The 10,980-nt window shown below is 23.3% G+C and overlaps 3 protein-coding genes across 4 annotated transcripts in view; 1 reads left to right on the forward strand and 2 right to left on the reverse strand.

Moving 5' to 3' along the window:
• Positions 1–10,980, forward strand: part of LOC132923049 (uncharacterized) — a 225,397-nt gene that overhangs the window by 200,372 nt on the left and 14,045 nt on the right. The window lies entirely within an intron of this gene.
• Positions 1,744–8,428, reverse strand: LOC132919740 (DNA repair endonuclease XPF). Of its 2 annotated transcripts, XM_060981549.1 has the most exons (17): positions 8,289–8,428; positions 7,887–8,075; positions 7,639–7,818; positions 7,267–7,447; positions 5,961–6,113; positions 5,784–5,897; positions 5,565–5,713; positions 5,300–5,454; positions 5,108–5,244; positions 4,791–5,021; positions 4,433–4,579; positions 4,236–4,373; positions 3,905–4,141; positions 3,670–3,843; positions 3,045–3,194; positions 2,765–2,860; positions 1,744–2,392 (listed from the first exon to the last, which is right to left on the reverse strand). In XM_060981549.1, exons 2-17 carry the CDS (start codon positions 7,952–7,954, stop codon positions 2,126–2,128), a joined length of 2,577 nt encoding a protein of 858 aa, XP_060837532.1. In that variant the 5' UTR covers positions 7,955–8,075; positions 8,289–8,428; the 3' UTR covers positions 1,744–2,125. The 2 variants fall into 2 exon arrangements, with proteins under 2 accessions (XP_060837532.1, XP_060837533.1); XM_060981550.1 differs by lacking the exons at positions 7,887–8,075; positions 8,289–8,428 and having other exon boundaries at positions 7,267–7,445; positions 7,636–7,764.
• Positions 7,974–10,296, reverse strand: LOC132923198 (UPF0669 protein v1g209471-like). Its single transcript, XM_060987051.1, has 5 exons — positions 10,228–10,296; positions 9,454–9,596; positions 9,270–9,392; positions 8,289–8,460; positions 7,974–8,075 (listed from the first exon to the last, which is right to left on the reverse strand). The coding sequence occupies exons 1-5, from the start codon at positions 10,294–10,296 to the stop codon at positions 7,974–7,976; spliced, it is 609 nt and encodes a 202-aa protein (XP_060843034.1).

A 10,980-nucleotide genomic window follows, 5' to 3' on the forward strand; every position in this document is an offset into this window, starting at 1 on the left:
TAATTTTTTTTTTTTTGTTTGTTAGTCGTGATGTGAATAACGTTTAATCTTTAATGTATGCAGCTAAGCATCCTCAAGTTTATAGATGTTTATAAATTGACTACTTGCAGGGATGGGCAAGATACTCAAAATTCAATATCGCGATACTAGATACTTGGATTTGAAATATCGAGATACTATATCTAGATTTAGATACTCGATACTAATATTTTAATTTTAAATATGTAGATACTCGATACCCAATACATTTGAAAAAATTAGTCATAGCCTATGACGCGTAGGTTTTTTTTAAATTTTATTTATACAAAATTAGGTAGGTTGTGAATCTAGACAAATGCATTTAACTTTAAATGTTCAAATATTAATTAAGTATAAATATATTATAATAAGTCAATTGTTAAATTACATGAATAAATAATAATAAAAATAAATTATAGATATCATATAATATTCTTATTTCCTTTTAAAAATACTAAATTTTCAAATGTAATGTCTGATAATTTAATCCTGATAGGATTATGAATAAATCCTGCTAGGGGTATACAGATATAACTTAATATGGCTAATATAGGTTGAAAAATAATTTCGTACAAGTTGTACTGCAGTTAAATTATGGATTTATAAAATTAATTTTTCAAAGTATCGCATTAAAGTATTGAGTATTTTTTTAATACAATTATTTTATGAAATACTCGATACATTGATTACAAATGTATCACGATACAGGATAGGTACTCAATACTTTATATAATCGTATCGAGATACAAGATACATTTGTATCTAAGATATGTATCTTAGATACTTGTATCGAAGATACTGCCCAACCCTGACTACTTGAGATGTCCATGGGGATTATTTTGTCACCAAGAAAAATGGAGGGCTATGGGTTGAGGTTAAAGATTAAATGGATGGATTTACTTTCATTTTCCATAAGTTTAATAATTTTTATAATTTAATTAGATAGTCTAGGAGATTTTTTATGGCAGAGTCTAAGTCAAGGCTAGATGAAGTTATTGCAGTATCATCAGAAAAAGTGGCTGTTGATGGCATTTGATTCTCGTAGGTCGATCAGCTATATAAAAATTACACAATGTCGGTGCGAGAATACTGCCTTGTGAGTTGTGAGACATACAATATTAAAATAATCTTCTTCACATCATACTACAAAGGAGCAATGCATTTTTATTTATACCTAAAATTTAAAAATTTAATACAGGGTCTTTATTAATTTTTCAACAAAAATTCTATTTCTTAAAATAATTTTTTATGAGTATTTTAAAATGTTTACAACATTTGATATTCACCTGTGAAATAATTATTTATCCTCAAACAATTATTGATATTCATTAGTTTTGAAGTCCTATAGAAAAGACATTTTAAACTAAATTAACAATACAGAGCATATTAAATATATAAATCAAATATTATACTCAATATCTTATATAGTTATATTTATACATTTCCCATAGGCATAAATAGTTTGAAATTTAGTAGGGGGAGCTGGAGCTTTGTAGGTCCATACTGGACTCTTTTCTTTTAAAGATTTTATGGTATTACACAATCTTTAAAAAAATATTATAAATATGTAAAATTGTCAGTATTTTTTCTTCGTGGCAAGGGGAGGGGCCACAGTAAGGAAAAAGGACTTAGCCCACTAACTATCAAGTCACTCTCTCCCCTCACTATTTGCACCTATGACAGTTGCAGTTTTAGAGAACACATATAAAATAAGAACAAAATTAATTATAATATTAAACAAATTCAGTGTTTTATTGTGTAAGACTTATGGGAAATTGATCCACAGAATTAGTATATTACCAAATATTTTTTAAGGAAAAAAAAATTCAAATACTTTGATTATTTTTAATTTTGTAACAAGGTTGATAAAAAAAAAAAATTAAAAATATATACATCATATTATTTCAACAAATAATACAAATAAGTGGCACTAGTAAAGGTCATGTGGCAATTAAATGATTACTTAACCCAACGCTATTGAAAAAGAATAAACAAATTACAGCTTTTTTTTTAAATAAATGCATAAAATGTTGATATATAAAATATTATAGTTTGATTTTTTTATTAATATAGGAACAGATAAATTGTAATAGTCTTTTGACTATTTTTATTTTGAATTTGTATGTTTAAATCGTTTTTTATTCATTGTTGCTCGAAAACCTTTACTTGATTGAGGTTTAACACTAGATTGTTCATTGGTTGATTTTATTTTTTTATGAAGTGTATTATACAAAGTCTCTGCATCTTGAGAGTTGCCAGCAATTGTTTTTAATTCTTGTAATGACATTCTCAGCATATGTATAAGTGACTGTCCTTTATTTAATAAGTTTAATATATTTTGAGTAGTTACACCAGGCAATTTACTCATGAAATCCTAAAAACAATTTTAAATTTTATAAAATTATTATTACATATTTATAAATCATAATAGGATTTTTATTTTTATTCACAAAATTTAAAATATTTAAGCAAATAAATGTATGTAAATAGCAGGCAGTAAAAACATCCTTTTTTCTACATTATCTTAAATAATTTAATAGTGAAAAGAACAAGTGATTATATCACTTACAATGAAATTAAAGTTTTATAATAATGTGTTATAAATTATAATAATAACATAAATATTAAATATCCTATCTTAAAATTACTATTTTAAATTGTACATAATAAATTTGAATTCAAATTTTTTTTTATAAAGTACTTTAAACCTAACATTTATTAATTATAAAGAATAATTATTATTAACCTTAATAATTGCATTGTATATTTCTTCATCAAAATTTTGTCCTGCCTCTAAACCAACTGCAGCTGCTTCTGATGATATTGGCTCGTTCTTACCTTCCTATATAAAAATAATTAAGATAAGTTAACATGCAAAACTATGGAACTCTTATACATTTTTACTAATTTAATAGCTGAGTTAACATAACATTTTAAATTATTAACTCTTAGCAATATCATATGTTTTTTAAACAAAACATAAATTTAATTAAAATTACAACTTTATAATTTGTAACCAAAAATACCTTGAGTTCTTGAAATAGTTCTGCTGTAGCAAATGGACTGGGAGACCATACTAATCGAAGTTTTGGAAAATGTAAAGTTAACAATTGTAACTTCGAAGTAATGTCATTTCGATGACTAGTTGTCATATCTTTGCTAAGATAAAATCTTCCCTGAAAAATGTATTTGAATTTAGTTATTATTTACATATTCACTTTATTTTAGTAAAAATATATATGAAATGATTATAATTTATAAGTTTATAATGTAACAAATTATAATTTTACATCTTCAGGGATATTTAAAACATGTTGCGTCTCAAGTAGGTATTTAATATGTTGGTATCACATGACCTACTAGTTAAATGTAATCATTGATTAATTATTATTATTTAACATTATATTATGGTTCCATAATATATTCTATCATATAATTATTGCAATTTCGAAGAAAAAATTGTTGGTGGATTTTCATTCAACCTTTTATTAAATTACTTTAATAACAACTTGTGAGGAACCTTATAATACATTTTCATTAATTTTGACCAGGTAAAATTATTTTATTGTCATTTAAAAAATATCAAAATTTCAATTACCTATAGCTCATAGACAAAATATTTTAAGAATTATACTATACATAAAAAATTACCTGTAAATCAAAAGGTTTGTTTTGATCAAACTCAATAAGTAATATTGGCTTTGTATAATGACGACACATCATTAATGCTTGATGATATAATCTACCAGATTTTAAAGAACCAATCAAGTCATCAATACTTTTTCTTTCTACACACATTTCAGGTGTTAAAATGTAATCACCGACCTAAACCAAATATTTAAATTAATATACAAAAAAAATGTAATATTTTTATAATGTAAATTACTTGTAAAGTAACTGGGTCTATATCAATACCGCGGCGATAAAGTAACGCAGGCAAATCAGACCTAAATTCCCGCATATCAACAATAACTTTAGGATTATCTTTTTTAATAGACTTTTCATCTGGGTTATATGTTTTATCATCATCATTTAACATTTCTGAAGGATGAATTCCTAAATCACGAGCTAGTTCAGGACAATCTTCATCTTTACCATCTTGACCTTTAGTAATAACCATTACCTATAAATGTAAAATAATGGTAATAAAAATATAACAAAGTAAAATAATAATGATAATAATAATGCAATATATTCAGTAATTAAATCATACATACAGCTTTTTCTTTGATTAGAAAATCAAAAAGTAATTTTTCTCTTCTTAGAGTTGTTAAATAAGCTTGTTCTTCAGTGGATCCTCCAAATATTAAAAAGTAAACAACTAACTTCAATTTTGCATCAGAGTTTTGAAATACCTATAAAATAATATTTATATACTCTAGATAATATAATTATACTAAAAATGAAGTTTTACTTCAATTTGTCTAACTGCTGTCATGTTTGCATCATACATAACAATATACTTAGGTTGTAACTCTCTTAGTGTACGCGGAAGAGATAAGAAATCTCCATCTTTTTTATACTGCTGTAATACTATAATTGGTTCTTTTAATGTTTCATTCTAGAACAAATAATATTTTTTATTATTAAGGTTATTTATTGTTATACCATTATTCTTGTACAATGTATATTATTATATTAATAAAAATAAAAATGTAATATGTAAGAGTATTCATTACATAATTAAATTAATAATTAATACATTTAGCATTTTCCATATTATTATTAAAATAAATAAATAATATTGATAAAATAAACAAACTATTATATACCCGAGTTTCATTAGCACATTCTGTGAATGTCAATCCATCTTCATTTTTACTTTGAGTCAAAGTGAAACAATTATTTAAATCATTTTCATTCAATTCCTCATCATTATTTAAATTCTCATTTATTTCCAATTCTTCATTAGTTGTATTCTTTTGTGTGGATATAATTGGCTTATCTTTAATATGTGTTTTATACAAATTTAAAAGTAAAGTATCCGCTCCTTGAACAAGAAGCTATATAAACCATAAATCATTATCGTGATATTATGTATACTGTATTAATGATATATTTAATAAAAAATAAATACTAATTCTATTACATTTTTCAATTGACAACATGTTTTTGCAGATTGTACAAGCACTAATACAATTTCACCATTTTCTTTTGAATTCTGACCAATTTCTTTTAATATTTCTGTCAATCCTCCCCATTTGGGATTATGTTCCGGACAAATTTCTAAACAAAATAAAATTCAGAAATAATGTTTAATTATTTAAAAATTGTGAAATACCTTTTTTAGAATTAAACAAACGTTGTTTAGCTGTAATAAATAGTGTTTCTGCAGCATCAAGTAACAACCATCCTGAACTACGGTGTGCATAATCAACAGAAGAATAATTTAATAACATGGATTGAAATCGAACGGAGTCCAAAGATGTGACAGACCTAAGACATGCAAATTTAAATATAAATAATGAAGATGTAAATAAAAGTTTTGTAAAATAATAATATGCCATGTTAAAAATAGATAGGAATAAATATATTTGTTTACTTACATCATTAAATTACGTAGAAGTTTAAGGTCAGATACCAATTGCTTTGTTGTGCTACTCAATCTATGCCAAATTGGGGTTAATTGTGTTTGTAATATTTTATGAAAACATTTTGATAAACTGTTTTCAACTGTAATTTCTTCAGTCTCAAGCTTTACATAAAATTATACTAAGTCAAAAATATCTTTTAAAATAATAAAACTTTAACAGAAAAATACCTACTGAAGGATTGAGTCTCTTTAACTCTTTAATTGAATAATTTATAAGATCAAGTAAAGATGTTTGGATTTCTATCATTGCAGGTGTTAATTCTACATGTAACTCAATAACTTCAGGCTAAAATTATAAATTAATTTAAAATCAAAAATAATTAATTATAATAGAATTTAGTGGTATTACATTTATTTTATCTAAGCTTGACTTAACAGCAAGATGAAATCTGGGCCAAAGATATAATTTAGGAACAAACAAATTTTTCATAATTCTTTCAATTTTAGTAAATCCATAAGTGAATGTTTGTGAGGAAGCTGAAAAAGCTTTAATAAATCCAGTCTAAAAAAAAATATAAAAAATTAAAAATTAAGGACAAATTTATAACATTGAAAGTTTTACAAAAAACTGTCAACCAATAAAAGAAAAATACTGTCTAAATCATAGGTATTAGAAGGAAATATTAATTTTTTACCTTAAATATTAATATATAAAAAATATAAATATGCACATTTTTTCTAAAAATAATGAAATTTGTATAAATATGTATTTTAAATTATTTATTTTTTAACTTATCATTGATTAAATGGTATAAATTACGAACATACAGAAAAATACGTAACTTAATATCTTCCAAGCTTTAGTATTACATGAATTTTGATATTGAAATATTTTTTATTAGCAATAAATATGAAGTACAATAAGAATAAAACTATCTAGCATTTAAGGGGTTACCACAATCACATTTATTTTTTTAATAATTTAATTTTTAAATGAAGCTGGTGTATAAATAAAATATTACAAATTTGAAATTTAAAATTTATCATAACTCACTTCAAAATTAAAATATTAATAAAAAAAAAAACAGTTAATATTGTTACCATTAAGATAATAAATTATTTAACTCGTGTTAACAAGTAGTGGCGTATTTACGGGGGGGGGGGAGGTCCAGGGATATTAGACCCCCCCGGAATCTCTAAAAAAAAAAAAAACTAAAAATTCTTACATATTTGCAAACCCTGATTTATGTAGACACACGCGGACGATGCAATTTTTCACGTGAACAAAATATTTATATAAAATATAGCTTAAAATTGGCCAACGGACACGGTCGAACGCTTAAAAACCTGCTACCGCGCGTAACTAAACTTTTCCTTGTATTGTATGTATTACCACTTTAAACAATACCCGTATTAGATAAACATCAATAATTGTAAAAAAAAAAGACGTTTGGATTTTGTACTTTAAAATATAATAAAACAACTATTTTTATTCTTATAATCTATTAAAAACTATTTCTTTATATCAGTACCTATCTATATTATGTCGGGTTTATTAGACCCCTCCCCCCATAGAAAAAATTTGAAAATACGCCACTGTTAACAAGACATATTAAAATAAATATTATAATAGTAACAACAGTTTCTAAAATTTAAATAAAACTGTAGCAATTTATTCCAGAATCATAGTTAAATGCATAAATATACTTATATACTTTGTTTTCCGTACGATACAATCTTAGAGCTAATTCTTCTTGACAAGATTCTAATATATTATGAGCTCGGCAAACCAAAATTCCAGTTATTTGAGGGATGGGAATTCTATGTTTTAAAAGATCCACGACTAATATTCTAGATGATACAAATAATACTCCACCTTGAAGATAAATTTTTTCTCTGAAAAATTAATATATAATGTTGTGAAATAAATTTAACATTATAACATATACATGTTTATTAAGGTGGCCACTATATCTTCTTATTTTCCCATAAAATAAATTCAGGAAAGATTAAGACACAGTAACTCACCCTATACATGAATAAATGGATCAAAATAATCTGTAATTCTGTATTCTATACTACACTACCTTTCAGCTATTGAAGTGTCAGCAGATAGTATTTTTGGTAATGGTTTAATACTATCTTTTTTTAATTGTGTAATCCAAAAATCTTCTTCAGTAGCAGATGAACCAATAACAAATACTAAGTTACCAGGATCACAAAAAACTTTAATTATGTTCAATATCACAGTTTCTAATCCAAGACCCCTATACAAATAATTAATAATTTAATAATATAATTTAATTATTAAATATAAAACAAATGTTAAATTTACTTAGCACATATTACTAGGCCATCCTCATGCAAAACATCCAAAAACATTTGATTTTCGTATGGGAGCATTTTGTTTAATTGTTAATATTCATAAAAATAATACTTGTATGATGATACTAATAAAATTCCAAATTGATTGTAGAGGTATGCCAAAGAAATCTATGACATGTTCAGCTTTTTCATTAATGTCCTTAAATAATAATTATAATAATTAATATATAATTTGTCTACGGTATTTAGTAAGAACATTATATAAAATAACAAAATATTATTTTTTTACATTTCATTTAATTTTTATCTCTATTATATTATATATGAAATACTATTAAAATGTATCTTAATAAGTATTTAAAGTTGTTGTTTTTTAGTAATAATACAACAGATACTTAATTTAATTTCTTACATCATTGTCTTCATCATTATTTATTGATTGAGTTTCATTTCCTTCTTCAGATTCAAACAAATTTAAATTAAATTCTTCACCAGGGTCTGAATTTTGAATTATATCTAATGTATAGCTGGCAATTTCATAAGACGGGTGACCATAAATACCAAGATAAATAGGCCGTTTAAACCTATAATATATATTTAATAAAGCATCAAATAAGTTTATTAAATTTACATTTAACTATCTTAACTCAACAAAGAAGTTATAAAAAACTAAGTAAAAATTAATAAAATATTTTATTATAAAAGATATGTACTATGAAATAGGAAAAATTACTTTACTAAATACTAAATACATATTTATATACTGATTCCAAATATTTGTTAATGATTTATAAGATATTGATATTTTATCTGTTATTTTTCAATGTGTAAAAAAATGTAAAGGAATAATTTACCAATTGTTTTATGTTTTTTAATATCTGTTAAATTAATAAAATATAATAGTATATGTCCATATTTAAATTGTATTTCGAATTCAAATTTCTGAAATTATACAAATAAAAAATAATGTAATTGAAAAAATGTAATGTTTATATTTTTCACTCAATTTTTTTTTTGCTTATTTTCACTTTCAATAGCGACTTAAGAATATATAAATCACAGGAACAGATTATGGTTGGGAAAAGGAAAAAACAAAAATTAGAAATTTCCCATAATTTTACCAATGAAATATATGTCATAAATAAGTATATGATAAATACATTGATAAATATAAAACTATACAATAAAGAAAAAACATTAAAACCTATAATTACATCAACATGGCTCTCCATGACAACTTTTTAAAAACATTCTATAATCAGCATTGCTTGTCAAGAAATTGACACAATTATAAAAAAAAATTTTTTAATATATTAAGTTACAGTTCTATTTTCAAACTTAACATATTATACTGATAACTGATAAGTAGTAAGATATTTATTATTATTATTACCATTTTGGTATATGAAGAATATCAATTCCACATGTAGTAGATTGAAGGCAATATGTATCTGGATCAAAAGTAGGATGATGTGAAATATGAGGCTGTGATACATACAAATCAGCGTCACCTTCTCTAAATTAAAATAAATACATATATTTTAATATAATAGTATAACATTTTAAGAACTACTTACTCTGATATTAATATAATAGAAACATATCCTCTATTTTGTAGTGTATAATATGAGAAATTATTTTTTGAAACAATGCCAGTGATTGAGTGTAGAAGGATGTTCTGGAAAGAACTTGTAGAAGACACTAATATCAACACTAAAAGCTGAAAAATAAATAATTTTCTTTTGTTTCCTAACTAGAAAGTTAAGCATAACTACAAAATATAGATTATACTAATTACAAAACATAAATCTTATATATAAAAGGAACACAAAGTAAGGAAATAATTTATATTTGATTAATAATGTTTAATAAGTTATTTTTTTACTATAAATACTTTTAGAACAATGAAATCATAAAATATATAAATTTACATAGAAGTAATAACATACAAAACTAATTTAAAAATTGCACCTTAATGTAATATTTACTAAAAGAAAAATAAGTTTAAAAGTACAAATTTAATAAATTATTATCAAAAATGTAGATAGTAATTTTTAATTTTACTTCATAAATAATTACAAAGCAAATAAGAGATTTAAAAATATTAAATATTTTCAGGTCAAAATTTTAATGCCATTGAGAAATATTGCTTGTCAAATATAAAATATTCTTCAGTTAATAGGTAACTTATATTTATAAACAAAACATTTTAAGTATTTTCAAATTTTAGGTTAATATTATACATTCTATACAGTATATTTTATACAATGTTTGTATATAATTTTGGCTATTTTGACAATGCATAGAACCTAAAAATCAGAAAAAAAATTATCCGATTATGAACCACAAACGTAGGGAAGTCCTCTATCAATGATAATAAAATCAAAAAAGGAATTTTTTTGTTGAGAAACAAATGACATTGATTTAACAAAACTCTATTTAATTTTTTATAAAATTTAGAACAAATAAAATATTATTAATGAGTAATGACTAATGTTATTTATTGTTGACGCATGAAAATTATAACATAACATATTTTATAAAAATAAATTAAATTGAATTAATGTTTATTTTCAACATAAAATACAGCTAAGATTTTTATATTTTATTTTCAGTTTGATAATTACAGAACTTATATAAACTTAATTTGATATATTAATAATTATAAATATATATAACAATTAAGAATAGTAATTTTGTATTTTAAAAATATTTATTCAAATAATTTTATTGAAAAATGGTGGTATTATTACTACATAAATTATTCGTCCTCGGGAGATTTTTTTCTAAGGATTTTTATTCCACAATTCACAAAATCCACCGATTTAAGACTAATAGTTTATAAGTAGATCTAATAGAAATACTAACAAAGATGATTAGGATTAAACTTTTAAAATAGTATTTAATCCCAAAATAAATCAGAGCAACATTTCATATGTCATTATTTATTCATTATTTTGTATTTCTGATTAAGAAAATCACATCAGTTATCTAAATTTTTTATGAATATTAATAAATAATTTCTTACATATTCTCAGTTCATTTCTAATAATCATAAGAAATAAATGTGTATTATGCACAGGTATAATTTTATCAATGTATAT

Source organism: Rhopalosiphum padi, chromosome 2, assembly GCF_020882245.1.
Source record: "Rhopalosiphum padi isolate XX-2018 chromosome 2, ASM2088224v1, whole genome shotgun sequence".
In the NCBI taxonomy this organism is placed as follows: Eukaryota; Metazoa; Arthropoda; class Insecta; order Hemiptera; family Aphididae; genus Rhopalosiphum; species Rhopalosiphum padi.